The following is a 14989-nucleotide window of genomic DNA, read 5'->3' on the forward strand; positions in this document are numbered from 1 at the left end:
TAATCACACCATTTAAAAAATAGTCACCTCGTAGAATGACACACTCACACATCCCTCTCCCATTTAGAGCATCCACCTCACTGCACTTAACATGATACGAAGGGAACAGAGATGGCAAAGGTAAGGATGTCCAGAGAGAACATTCATGGTCCCATGAATGTTCTTTCCCATTTTCCATTTCTCCTATTAGCCCTTCCTGGGTTAAGCATTGAAAACACTGTTTCTCCTTATCAGTCTCAACCAGAGATTTAGAACTGAAAAGCAACAGTTCACGGAACCATGCGGACTCTAAGACACGCTTACCCACTCAAGTTAAAGAATGCCTTGAGCCTTTCTGACCATGCCTAATGGAAGAGATCCAAAACTGCAACCCTGGGGCTAAGTTTACTTACTTTATGAGCACATCCAGATGGAACCTTTATTTTTCAGGGTGTCATTCTGGAACAATCTTACCTATGTCAGATAACATGGAGGCTTTTGGTTTATTAAGAAATGAAATTATCGACATCACAGAGCTTCCTTTAACACAGGTGAGAGTAACTGCTCCAATCACCACCTCCAAGAAGGGACATGAAATGCCTGGTCAGTATGGCGAAACTCCGACTCTACTAAAAATACAAAAATTAGCCAGGTGTGGTGGCTTGTGCCTGTAGTCCCAGATATTTGGGAGGCTGAGGCAGGAGAATCGGTTGAACCTAGGAGGCAGAGGCTGCAGTGAGCTGAGATTGTGCCACTGCACTCCAGCCTGGGCAACAGGGCGAGACTCCATCTCAAAAACAGAAACAAAACAAAACAAAAAGAAATGCTACCAAAGCAAAGTATAAAGGACTGCCATGCTTTCAGTGTTTCAGTGTTTGAGTTCCTTGAAAGTATATTTATGATTCTCCCTGGACTGTCAAAATTCTGAGCCATTTTCCCTTCTTTCCCATTTTCCATTTCTCCTATTTGGCATCACTACAAAAATTAAAATGGGCTTCAAAGGAAAGCAGACAAGCCCGGCTTGCCTAGAGCTGTCTCAGACCCCATCCCTGGAAAGCTTATTATGAGACACACCAATCAGAAGAAGGTGGCTTTGAGGCAGTCCAACCTGACCTAGTTTAATGGTCTAGGTTTTATTCCACAAACCAAATGTTTGGTTATGAGCAGGGGACAACAGAGAAACCTTGTTTCAGTCCTCTGCTGGAGTAATGTGGAAGTGAGTGACGGTCTCTACAGAGCATGTAGGAAAAACATCTGATCCAGGAGTTAAAAAGATGAAGAAAATACTATTCCTTCTGCCCTTGGAAACGACAATTGGGATGCTCACATGCCACATTTGTTATCTCACATCTCATCTGTCCCGAGAAGGGAAACTCCAGAGCTGTGATAATGTTCCCCTTCCAAATCAGGATAAACCACCATGCACATGTATGATGCTTGACCAGAGGTCTTGCACTCATAATAAAAAGAAAGTTAAAATGTGGTGTCAGGGAAAATGACCACTCTGAGTAGATAAGCCAGCTGAAGCCAGGGGAAATAACCAACAGCCGCCTCATTCCTCGCCCAATTCCTTTCCCACTAGCAGTGTGGAGGGGAGAAACACAGCCTCCCCTACTCCAGGTTTCAAGCAACACAGAGTACACTTTTTAAAGCTCTCCCCTAAAACTGACCACTGCATCAGATCACCACATCTGCATCAGATGTGATACAGGTCACTGCTTAAAATGCTCAGCTCTCCTGAAACCACTGCATGAACGGCCAAAGACAAAGCAATGAGGAGCTAAGAGAAGCTAAAATCATTATGCAAAACCTGAACACTAGATATCCAATTGAATGCTTTCTTTGCAAAAAACACAAGCTCAGGACCTGGAATGAAGCAGCCATAGCTGCTTCCTGGAAGTTAAAGGAGATTTTTCAAAGATGCTCCCCAGTGTTAGGCAGATTCGTTTAACGCATAAGCGTATTTACCAAACACCTGCCATAGGCAAAACATTATGTTGTCCCTGTTGAGGAATAAGATGGATATTTTATCACTTTTTTGGAATAAAAAAAATTCCCTGTTCCCAAAATGACCTGAGGCCATTTCCAAGGTTGAAGAAGAAAACCCTGTCCTTAGGGTGCTGGTATTCTCATTTTGGAATTGCTCGCATAGGACTTTGCTTTCTATGTCCCTTCCTGACCCATTTAGCGAGCCTGGGAAATCATTCCCAGAGACACCACCCCCATCCAAAGAACCTCAGCACAGGAGGCCCATGTTCATGTTACATTGCTGCTGAGCTCACAGGAGTGCTGAAATCGTTTGAAAAGGAAAGGTAAAAAATGAAGCATGCGCAAACCTCAAGGACAGCATCCCCAAGAAGCTTTCTCGGGAAAAGGCAGTCATGCAGCAAATGAGCCTCACCCAGCCCCATTCTGCATCCCACCTCCTTGCCTTTGCTGAATGCACCATCACACAGGGATTACACAGTGAAAACGCAAACCCACGCCTGATTCTAAATAAGAGAAGGGAAGAGAATCCAAGGCAAGACTAAGACCAAGAAAAACACAGACAGAGACCAATGGAGACTGACAGAGAGAGACAGATATGGAGAGAGAATGAGACAGAGACTGAGACCAAGAGAGGGAAAGAAGTGGGTGGGGAAACAGGAGATAATAGGGACCTAGAGGCCTAAGGAGGGGTAGGGAAGGGGAGCGAGAGATATAGATGTGGGAGGACCACCAGGAAGGGAAAGGGTGGAGTAGGAGACTGAGGAGGAGGAGGGGAGAGGTGAGCTGGAGTGGAACAAGAGAAACAAGTAGAAACAAGGGAGTGGGGAGGGGAATGTCTCAAGGATGGGAAGGGAGAAGAGGAGGCCAAGAAAGGTTAAACATTAAAAAGCCATCAGCAAAAGCTTTCTGACATGATCTGCCATTCCTTTTGCTTCCCAGTGCACTCCCTGCCTCTAGGGCCATCACCAGTAAGCAGCCTCACCACACTTCTGTGTGCACTAAGCCCTTTCCAAGGTAGCTGCTTGGAAGGGCATTAGCACCTCCCTCCCCAACTACTCTCTCCTGGAAACTCCACACAAGATACACACACACACACACACACACACACATATATATCTCAGACACAACTCCCAAGTAAACTGTTTCATTATCAAAATTCTCACCAGTCCTATTTAATTTTAAATGATATGAGCATTTCTTGCACATATACAATATTTTTAAGTTGCCTTTTACCCTTAGTAAATTTACCACATAAATAAGTATTCTTTCATAGCACAGTTTAATAGCTACTTAGTCACTGATTACATAGATTGATCATGATTTGCGTATGAATACACTGTCCAATTTCTTCACTCGCTTTATACAGGCTGAGTATCCACTATCTGAAAGGCTTGCGATCAGAAAGAAGTGTTTCAGATTTCAGACTTTTTCAGATTTTAGAAAATCTCAAGTGTATCAGTTGAACATCCCAAATCTCAAACTCTGAAATCTGAAATGCTCCAATGAGCATTTCTTTTGAGTATCACGTTGGTGCTTAAAGTTTTGGATTTTGGAGCATTTCATATTTTTGGATTAGGGATGCCCGACATATATATTTTGTCACTATTTTAAATGACTAACCTTATACACACATTTTTATGTACATCTATAATTATGTACATAGCATAAAATCTGAGAGTAGCATGGATTAGCCAAAAGCGTTATTATAGTTCTTGGTGCCTATTATCTTATGTAATCCTAGAAAGGTTCTATCATTTTACAAAACATCAGTAGGCATAGGTGTTTCCAATTTCAGGATTATAAACACAATCCTAATATCCTCTTTTGTTGTTGTTGTTGGCACTGGTGGTGGTAATGGTTTGCTTTTGGTTTTTTTTGAAATGGAGTTTCGTTCTTGTTGCCTAAGCTGGAGTGCATTGGTGCAATCTCAGCTCACTGCAACCTCCGCCTCCTGGGTTCAAGCGATTCTCCTGCCTCAGCCTCCTGAGTAGCTGGGATTACAAGTGTGCACCACCACTCCCAGCTAATTTTTGTATTCTTTAGTGGAGACGGGGTTTCATCATGTTGGTCACCCTGGTCTTGAACTTCTGACCTCGTGATCCGCCCGCCTCGACCTCCCAAAGTGCTGGGATTACAGGCGTCAGCCACTGCACCCGGTCTTTTTTTTTTTTTTTTTTTTTTGAGACAGTCTCACTCTGTCACCCAGGCTGGAGTGCAGTGGCACCATCTCAGCTCACTGCAACCTCTGCCTTCCGGGTTCAAGTGATTCTCCTGCCTCAGCCTCCCGAGTAGCTGAGATTGCATGCCCCTGCCACCATGTCCAGCTAATTTTTGTATTTTTAGTAGAGACGGGGTTTCACCATGTTGGTCAGGCTGATTTCGAACTCCTGACCACAGGTGATCCACCTATCTCAGCCTCTCAAAGTGCTGGGATTATAGGTGTGAGCCAACGTGCCCAGCCTGTTTTGCTTTTAATTCTTGGAGAAAACTTCTGGTCCTCACTGTTAGCATTTCATTGATGCCAACAGAACAGGGACTAAGTTATTACTTATCTTACTTAACCAAGAGAGGACAACAGAACAAGCCTTTGGGCCATCTGTGTGTAATACCGCCTAAAATCAGGGACTTCAGCCCGACTTCAGTGCCTACCCCAAGGCCTCTGAACATAGTTATAAACACGACTCTTCAATCACCGAAATCAACAGCTAGCCCAGTGACAGGCTATAAGACCTGATTCAAGGCACAATTGCTGAGTAAGTGAAAAAATGTCTGTTAACTGTATGTATCACTTCTTCAAAATATAAAGAAAATAATTACAATTGTGGCAGTCCTTGAAATTAGGAAGGTCTGTTACAATAAAACAATCATCTGCACCAAAACAATGCCTGGTCCTATTTTTTAATGAGTTGGCTTTTTCAAACCTGAGTTTTTGCCACAAATAAACAAAGAGACGTTTCCAATGAATCACATCAAGGAAGAAAGGGCTTCCTGCATTATGCTAACATCTACTAAAGAACAGAAATCTAATGCAAGATGCATCAAACGAGGACAAAATCTCTGGAGACAGGATCCAGCTGGCATGTTGATGCCATGTAGCTTGGAGCTTCTGCCAGCATTTCCATTACAAAAATCCTATAATCCAAAGCCACGGCAAATTGAATAAAAAGCTAATAATTAAGTTGTTACCCCTCTCCTATTCCAGAAAAACAATTTAAAAATTAAATTGTACACATAGATATGAGAGAATTATGCCACTGGCAATGCTAATCAGTTTGGAATTTACAAAAGACTCCCTACATCCCAATTCATTTTTCTGCCTTTATTTGAATTTCAATATTTTTCACTGTGTTGTTGTTATTATAAAAATTGCTTTTTAGGGGAAAAACTCTAAGAGTCTTAGAATTATAAATATCTGAGTTAAAAAGATGCTGAAAATAATCTAGTCCATATCTCCTGATTCTAAAAATAAAGAACTGTACCTTGGAGGAGTTACAAATGGCAGAGCCCAAGACTATGGAAATAACAACTTCATTTCATCTCCTCTCAAATCCCATGGAGCTTTGTTTCCATAGAATTTGTATACAATTGCCTTTTATTAGGAGGCTATAAAAACATGAGATATACTATGCACTTGTCCTTAGGAAGAAGAACTTTATAGTTTCAATGAATGTTAAGTAAAATCTTACAGAAACACAAGGCTAGCATTTTTCACAGATATGGATAATGCCATTTAGATATTAGGAGGCGACACAATCAAATCTTGGAGCTGAAAGGGATTTTATGTATTTTTTCAGCACAACCACTTTCACATACGAGGTGACCAAAGACCACTAAGGTCACGATATATAAGATCATCTGATTAGAGGGACAGAACCAGCATTTCCTAACTCCTCACTCAAGGGTGGCTCTATTAAATCAAGCTGACTTTTCTATATTAGAGTCTGGTACAATATCTGATATTTATAAAAAGCTTTGGTGTTATAAAATATCAATTCATGACCCTCTTGGTTTCCAAGGCTGTGCACTATGGCCCCCCTATTATTTTCAGTCTCCTTCTATAGTGTAAAGGTAACCTTTTATCTCAAAGACTACCATCTCCATTGATTTCAAAAAGGCAAGACAAAAATAACACAGACCTGCCCGGGCGCAGTGACTCACACCTGTAATCCCATCACTTTGGGAGGCCGAGGCGGGTGGATCACAAGGTCAGGAGTTCAAGACCAGCATGGCCAAAATGGTGAAACCCCATCTCTACTAAAAATACAAAAAAATTAGCCGGGCGTGGTGGTGGGCGCTTGTAATCCCAGCTACCCAGGAGGCTGAGGCACAGAATTGCTTGAACCCGGGAGGCGGAGGTTACAGTGAGCCAAGATCGCACCACTGCACTCCAGCCTGGGCGATAGAAAAACAAAAACACAGACCCGGTCCCTTCTAAGATGAGCTAAGCATGACCAGCCAAATAATGCAGAGGACACACGCATCCCTGTCATCCCTAACGATCAGGTGAAACTTGCTTTTTGTGCATTCCTCCTTGCTGCCTCTGGTCACTTGTCAGACCCTTTTGGCCAGGTTGCACTGACTGAGGACTGGCTCACCCATCTGAAAGCTAAAATCCTCAACCTAAAGCCTCCTTGAATCACATCCCTTGGTGATATAGTGTAAGCACCCTCCTCGCCACTAGCTGTAAGACTTCAATTAAGCTACGTACCTCTTTGGGCCTCTATTTTGCTCATGGATGAAATGGCAGGGTTCTCTCCAGCCCTAAACATGCTATGATCTATGATTTAAGGGATAGTTACTTCCATAAAGGGAGAGGGAGACGTAAATGAAGGTGGCCTCTTGATGTACTGCATTCAAATCCCGACCCTACTTCCTCTGTCTCTGCCCAGCCAAACCAGTCTGCCTGCAGCAGGGCAGAGTCACATTTTTTTTTTTTTTTTTTTTTTTTGAGATGGAGTCTCACTCTGTCACCCAGGATGAAGTGCAGAGGTGTGATTTTGGTTCACTGCAACCTCTGCCTCCTGGGTTCACGCAATTCTCCTGCATCAGCCTTCTGAGTAGCTGGTACTACAGGTGCCTGCCACCACACCTGGCTAATTTTTTGTATTTTCAGTAGAGATGGGGTTTCATCATGTTGGCCAGGCTGGTCTCGAACTTCTGACCTCAAATGATCTGCCCGCCTCGGCTTCCTAAAGTGCTGGGATTAGAGGCGTGAGCCACCATGCCTGGCTAAGAGTCACATTTTAGAGTGGGTGGAAGAATGTCTGAGTGGAAAGAATTGCATGATCCCCACGAACAACTGGAGGGGCCAAGGAGAAATTGGCAAAAGACAGAAAAAGCAGAGATGCTCAGGAACAAAGCAGGGAATGTGGGAGGAAAAGCTGACTCATGTCTCAAAGCGCAGGCTCAATCCTAGATTTTATCCTGCCAGGACAAATGTTAGGGAAGTCATAAATGCTACAAGAAATGCTATCAATAAGTACTTTTCTGCTGCATTACATTGACGTGGGGCAGTTTTGAGACGAAGACTTACTGCCTACTCAAAGGATGGAGCACACAGCAAAACTAGAAAAATCCCTTCCATGTGTCGTCCTGGAAGACTTGTCCAAATTATGATCTTTGCCTGCATAGCAGTGAGGCAGACACATAACTATGAAACCACCATCTGGAGCTAGATTTATCAATTTTACTTCCTGGCTGTGACCAAGCTCAACCAGCCATTGTCTAGCTCAAGGATGTCCAATCTTTTGGCTTCCCTGGGCCACAATGGAAGAATAATTGTCTTGGGCCACACATAAAATACACTAACACTAACGATAGCTGATGAGCTAGAAAAAAAAATAAAGGTCCATGCATAAATGTATAATGTTTTAAGAAAGTTTACAAATTTGTGTTGGGCCGCATTCAAAACTGTCCCGGGCCACATGCAGCCCGTGGGCCGTGGGTTGGACAAGCTTGGTCTAGCCTATCCTACTGCTTGGATCCCAGCAATGTACAACTCTGGGTGAGGACTCTTCACATCTGTAGTCACTATAAATCTGTATATTTATTATGATAAGTTTCTTGCAGGTGACAGCGACAGTACGGGTTTTGAAGAAATGGCAGCAGGAGGATCATGTGGATTAGCAGCAGGATGGCTGGTTCCAAATCCACATAAAAGCACATTATCAGGACACAGAATCCTGAATTTATGCTTATATGACCTATGCTCATGTTAGCTAATATCTACCCTGGTGGTGATATCACCATAGTTCTATTCAGGCCCCCCAGATGTCTCAGGCCCCCCAGATGTTGCACCATTGTTATCAACATGACAGACAAGCTTAAAAAAGTGAAAACACTAATAAAATGAGACCACATGAAAAAACAAAAGTCCATGTTCTAGCAGTGGTCACCTGTGGAAACGCCAATGTTTGTCTGGAAAATTTCAAGAATGCAATAACCTCCCTGAGGCTCACTGGGGGCTTCTAAAGAGCTCTATCAAGGGTCAGAGTTAAGAATAACATTGCTAGGGGTGTCACCATTACCGAAAAAGGGGGACACTCAATCCAGAATCTAAAACATTGCTAAAGGTAGGGTCCATCCACACAACACAAATCTAGAGCACTTCAGAGGGCAGGATGAAGAACTAGATCACCCAGTAAGGGTGAGAAATGAGTTTCCATCTGTGCCTCACCTAAATAGGTCACACCGAATGACTCCTTGTAGTGACAAAATGTTAACGATTTATCCTCAGTTTCAAAACTGGACATATTTTTGATGTTCTCTTTTTTAAAGTAGGGTTTATTGAGGCATAATTTACACAGAGTAAATTTAATCCTTTTATTGCACAAGTCTCTGGGTTGGAAAAACTCACACAATCCTGTAACTACTAGCACCATCAAGATATAAAAGTTTCATTGTCCCCCAGATTCCTTCATGCCCCTTTGTAGTCAACTCCTATCCCTACCCCGGCAACCACTAATTTGTATTACAGACTGTACTGTAATACAAATTTCCACAGTGTTTAGACTCCCCTTTATACATCTACCATATTTCATTGATTTGAAGACACCCCCCTACACACACACCAGAAACTCTGAAATGAAAATTTACCATTAATGTCATTTTACATTACAATTGGCAACAATTTTTGTTTTTAGATACAGGAAATAACAATGTGTCTTACAACCTATGGTGCTTAGAAGAAAATCAGTGAAATACAATATTAGTCTTTTATTTTGAAACGTTCATTGAATACTTACTACATGCTAAGCATTCTTCTAGGCACTGGGAATACAAAAATGAACAGCATGGTCCTCAAGGAATTATCACTTGAGAGGAGGAGACAGATAATTATAATGTAATATGATAATGTCTATAGTAGAGCATTATCCACTCACTACGACTAAGTAAAATTATCTCTACACTGGCCACTCTTCTACCTTCGGGAAAAAATTTCCCCAAATCATATCCTTCCACTTAAAAGGAAATAAGGATGAAAGCAGTTACCATTCAGCTTCACTCTACTCATTCCAAGAATGAGTTATTGCCACACCATCTGACATATTGCCTAGAAACAATCCAATTATTTTCTCCATAATACTATGCTGCTGTAGTAGAGAAGTCTCATTTTAGTGTTCAACAGCTGCAAAGCTTTTGATAATATTGAAGAGAAGTCACTGAAAATAACTGCTCAATCTGTGAAAGGCAGATGTCCCCAATCCTTCATAGACATGCTTCAAGGTCCCCAGATTCTTCCCTGGATAACTTTTAAAGGGGAATGCAGAGAAGAAGAGTGAGTGCCCTTACCTGGTTCTTGAAAGTGTTCTTCATTTGATAGAGTTCTGGACAAGATTAGTATTAATGCTTCTTTAAATTGGTCAAAATGTACCTAAAAAAATAAAAATAGATTTAAAGTAATTTCCACAGCTCTAAGCATGCAAACCTATCTACAAGGTACCAGAACTGTTTTCTTCCCATCCTGACAGCCTTGAAATGAGTCAGAACCCAATTTGTTGCCTTTTTCATTTCTCTAAAGACAGAAGGGAAAATAGGCTGATCATTTTGACACCTAGTGCCATAAACACTCATATCAATATGTATTCACCCCCAAGGAAAAAAGTTATATAGCAAAATCCTCTTTATACACTCAGAAAAAGATATATTTTAAACTCTTAGTTCCTTTTATTTTTCTGAACAAGACCAGAAGAGAAAGATGTTAGGCTAGACATTAGAAAAGCCTTCCCAAGCAAATGATCCAATGTAATGGTGTCCCAAAGACGCGGCCATATCTTGAGATATTCTAGAAGGGAGTAAGCTGTCTTTTGAGGATGACTTGAATACAGTCTTCCTTGGGGGAAGGTATATAATATTTATTTCCCAAGACCCCTATGACTCCATAAATAAGCAAAAATCAATAGCAGATGCACAAAGGATAACAGAATCTTAAGAAGTATTTCCCTGAATTCTTAAAAAATAGAGTTATCTTGATTGAAGTTGGAAAGAACCTGAGTTTTATTTAAGTAAATAGTCAGAACTAGGATATGACTTTGTTGAAAAGGTAAAAGCATTTTCTTTATGGCCAAGGATATTCTATAACTTAAATGTATGTAATCTCACCTTGGGTCTTCTCATCACAATTCTAGTTTGATAATGTGGCACCTATTGACACAGAACCCCCATGTAAATGCAAAATTGGTAAATTTGTAATTTGTACTGTTACAGGACGGGTCTCTTTGGATGTCATGACAAAACACTGCCCAGAGGTTTAATATAGGTGACAGATAAACTTCCAAATCAAATTTACAAAAGCAGCAAATTTCATTAGTTATTGAAACAGTGGACAAAAAATCATATCATGTCTTATCTGTGCAAATCAAAACAAGAGAGGAATCCATTGAGATTTATATGTCATGAAATTGTATCTGCTTGCAATTTACCACATTCTCCCCAAAATATATGTGATTTCTCTACTATGTTAGTTTTGATTGATTGGAATTACTGAAATCATTAGATTATATTGCATATATTTAAGGTGTACAACTTGATGGCATGATATATGTATACAATGTGAAATAATTACCACATTCAAGCTAATTAAAATATACATCACCTCACATAGTTACCTTTATACAGACTTAAAAAATCTACATAACCTAAGGAGCCAGAGCAGAAGCCTGTCAAGGAAAACCAGGCACCTGCTAAAGATCCAGGGAGGTACAATCCTTGAAAGGGTAAAAGATTGCAGAAAGGCAGGCTACATTAATTAGGTTTCACATTCAAACAGCCTGGGGGATGGAGGGGAGGTCAGGTCCTGCTACTGTCCCAGAGTCAAAAATAGGCTCCAGTTAACATGGGCAAGGCCAGCTTCCCAATCAGCCAGTTCACAAACATCACACACTCAAGAGCTCTGGCACTCAGGGCCACTTGACAGGCATCTATCAATTTCCACAGAATCATTCATTCTTCTCAGAGCAGCCAGAAGCAGGGTTAGGAGGACACACAAAGGCTCTACAGCCAGGTGGGTCCAGGCTCTAACCCTAGCTCTTCCTTCACTGCCTGATGTGAATTGGCGATGTTACAAAGCCTCTCCAAGCTTTAGTTTGTCTGTCTGGAAAACTGGGGACATCTAACAACTGATATTTATTATTCATTCAATAAATATTTATTGAGCAGCTGCTCTATGCCAGGCACTGTACTTGGCCCTGGTGACACAGTAGTGAATGAGAGTGACAAGTTCCTGTGCCACGATGCTCACAGTCTCAGGAAATGTCACAGAGAGTCCAGGCAGCTGCTAAGAGCACTGCACGTATTTTATGGTATTTATAATACTGCCTCCCTGTGTTAGGAAGATAAAATGAGAATTGGGTAAAGTATCAAGAATGTCCTGGGACTGTAAGATACCCAGCAAGTGGTAGTTAATAGTACCAATAGGTATAGTAATAAGGGTGATTGACTCTTCCCATCACTTTTATAAAGAATCAGGGCCATGGCCGGGCACAGTGGCTCACACCTGTAATCCCAGCATTTTGGGAGGCCAAGACAGGTGGATCACTTGAGGCCAGGAGTTTGAGACCCGCCTGGCCAACATGGTGAAACCCTGTCTCCACTAAAAATACAAAAATTAGCTGGGCATGGTGGCGCACACCTGTAATCTCAGCTACTTGTGAGGCTGAGGCAGGAGAATCGCTTGAACTCAGGAGGCGTAGGTTGCTGTGAGCCGAGGTCGAGCCACTGCACTCCAGTCTGGGTGACAAGAGCAAAACTATCTCAAAAGAAAAAAAAAAAAAAAAAGAATCAGGGTCATATTTTCAAGCAAAGCTAATGGCTGTGAGAGAGACCGAGATAGCCAAGGGTGAGTTGTTGGGGCAGCAGCAGGGAGGTCCGAGGGCCTGCCTTCTCCTCCGGGATCTGTGGAGTTGCCCAGCATCAGAGAAACTGATCCAGTTTGCTATATTTAGGGACCTGTAACTCTAGGTTTCTTCTCTCTTTTAAGGATATTAATGGAGGGGACTGAATGAAATGTAAGTCTCTCCTTGCTAGAGTTACAAGTTGAACATAAAGAAGGTTCTCTTTCAAAAGGAAGGTGTTTGGAGGATTTCAGATCCTTTACACTTGACTCTGTGGGTCTCCCCGGGTCTTCTAAAGGTGTAAGTTTTGATGGAGGCCGTTGGAAATCACCTTCCTGAATTTGGTCCTGACATAGTTCAACTCATTGTTCGAAGGTCACTCAGTAGTCCATGTACCTCAATTTTACTTTCCCTGACAAATGACAAAGACATCTATAATCTGGAATTGATTCTAATACACTTCCAGCTTTACATGAGGCCTAAGTACACCTTAAATATGGTATGACAAATACACAAGCTTTTGAGACAGTAAAACCTTCATTTATGTGGAGTTTATTTCACAGCCTCACCTATCTAGAGTACAGCAGACAACCAGGAAAGAAACACAGGGGGTCAAAAGCTGAGGGAGGTGCCATAAAGCCCAGGCACTCTTCCCATAGAAAATGCCACAGGACCAGCTCAGTATTTCTACATTCCTACTCTACCTGATTATTATAAACTGCATAATCCTGCTTCCCAACTCACTAGATTGGAAGCAGCAAATAAAAGACAGGGGCACTCCAAGCTAAAAGTACAAGGAGTAATTATTAACATATTAGCCAGGTATGGTGGTGTGCACCTGTCATCCCAGCTACTTGGGAGGCTGAAATCGGAGAACTGCTTGAGGCCAGGAGTTTGAGACCAGCCTGATAACATAGCAAGACTCCATCTCAAAACATAAAAAATAAAAAGAAGCAATTATTGACATATTGAGATTGAAGAAAGACATTAACTATCCTCCTTCAAACAAAAATAAAGTATAATACTTCTTATACTTTACAAACATATTTTTAAAACTCTATTAAAAACTACATAAACTATAAAAAAAGACAACATGTGTATTCAAAAACTTATTAGGGCTGGGGTTGTTTGGTGTTGGGGCATGTATCCATGCTTAGTGTTGAGGCAAGGATTCATTAAGTGAATCCTGAAGCTATTACTTTTTTTTTTTTTTTTCAGATGGAGTCTTGCTCTTGTTGCTTAGGCTGGAGTGCAGTGGCGCAATCTTGGCTCACTGCAACCTCCGCCTCCTGGGTTCAAGCAATTCTCCTGCCTCAGCCTCCGGAGTAGCTGGGATTACAGGTGCCCGCCACTACACCTGGCTAATTTTTTGTATTTTCACTAGAGACAGGGTTTCACCATGTTATCCAGGCTGGTCTCGAACTCCTGACCTCAGATGACCCACCCGCCACGGCCTCCCACAGTGTTGGGATTACAGGCGTGAGCCAACGCGCTCAGCCTTGAGGGTATTACTCTTATAACACAGAAGAAAAACTCATGGGTCAGGAGATTCGAAATGATCATGAACAATCTAATTGTGTTTAATACACTCTTGTATATGATAAAACTAAAATTTTGAATCCCCAGTGGTCAACCTTTTTTGTTTTTGGTCTACCATTAAATGGGGTAAAAGATCCAGCTATTAAACAATTTTATGGGCTTTTGCGGTGGTTCACACCTGTAATCCCAGCACTTTGGGAGGCTGAAGTGGGCAGGTTGCCTGAGCTCAGGAGTTTGAGACCAGCCTTAGCAACACGGTGAAATTCTATCTCTACTAAAAAAAATTGAAAAAAAAAAAAAATAGCTGGGCGTGGTGGCAGGTGCCTGTAGTCCCAGCTACTCGGGAGGCTGAGGCAGGAGAATCGCTTAAACCCAGGAGGTGGAGATTGCAGTGAGCTGAGATAGCACCACTGCACTCCAGCTTGGGTGAAAGAGCGAGACTCTGTCTCTGAAAAAAAAAAAGTTTTTTTTTTTTATGAATGTGGGTCATGGATAATGCTAGATGAATGACAGTATTATCATAGGTTCAGTCTTTCCTAGACATTTTGTCATTTGAATCTCACCATATCCATGTGACACAGTCAAGGCAGAGACCCTACCTCAAAATTGAAAGGTGAGAGGTAGAGAAGGCATGCACCAGGCCTCTGACCGGACTCATCAGAGCCCAGCAAGCCTGCCTGGCTCAGGCCCACTTCCCTCTTGGTCTGACCCCTCAGGGAAATCCCTTGCTGCTGGAAGTCAAATCCTCAACTTCACACGAAGCCACCAGGTGTAAAGCACACACCAGGTATAAGGCAGGATCAGGAGATACATGATCAAGAAGACATATAACCTCTGCCCTCAAGGAGTTTATCAGTTACCCCATAGATTCCAGAAAGTGGAAGGGTAGAATGGGGAAAAAGAGAGGAAGGTTTATTAGTAACTACAAGATAGAAGCTGGTATATGCCTGAGAGAGACAAAAGCTGGTAGTGGCCTCTGATAAACAAGCATGTCCTACTTGGCCAATACGGAGGAAAAGAGGGACAGTTTTGCAATGCTTGAATTCTCTAAAATCTTCACAGACAGAGATTAAAGGTTTCCAAAATTTACTTATGATGTAGTAAATCGGCCTCATTTTAGATGAAAAGGGGCTCTACAAAAGATTAAACAG

General features: G+C 41.9%; 1 protein-coding gene across 14 annotated transcripts in view; it reads right to left on the reverse strand.

The window, feature by feature from the left end:
- The window catches only part of NIN (ninein), a 108944-nt gene that overhangs the window by 75688 nt on the left and 18267 nt on the right, over positions 1-14989 (reverse strand). For all 14 annotated transcript variants that reach the window (XM_077940987.1, XM_077940991.1, XM_077940986.1 and 11 more), the window contains one exon: positions 9760-9841. In XM_077940987.1, the coding sequence (XP_077797113.1) occupies positions 9760-9841 (82 nt within the window). The remainder of the gene's footprint in view (positions 1-9759; positions 9842-14989) is intronic.

Source organism: Macaca mulatta, chromosome 7, assembly GCF_049350105.2.
Source record: "Macaca mulatta isolate MMU2019108-1 chromosome 7, T2T-MMU8v2.0, whole genome shotgun sequence".
In the NCBI taxonomy this organism is placed as follows: domain Eukaryota; kingdom Metazoa; phylum Chordata; class Mammalia; order Primates; family Cercopithecidae; genus Macaca; species Macaca mulatta.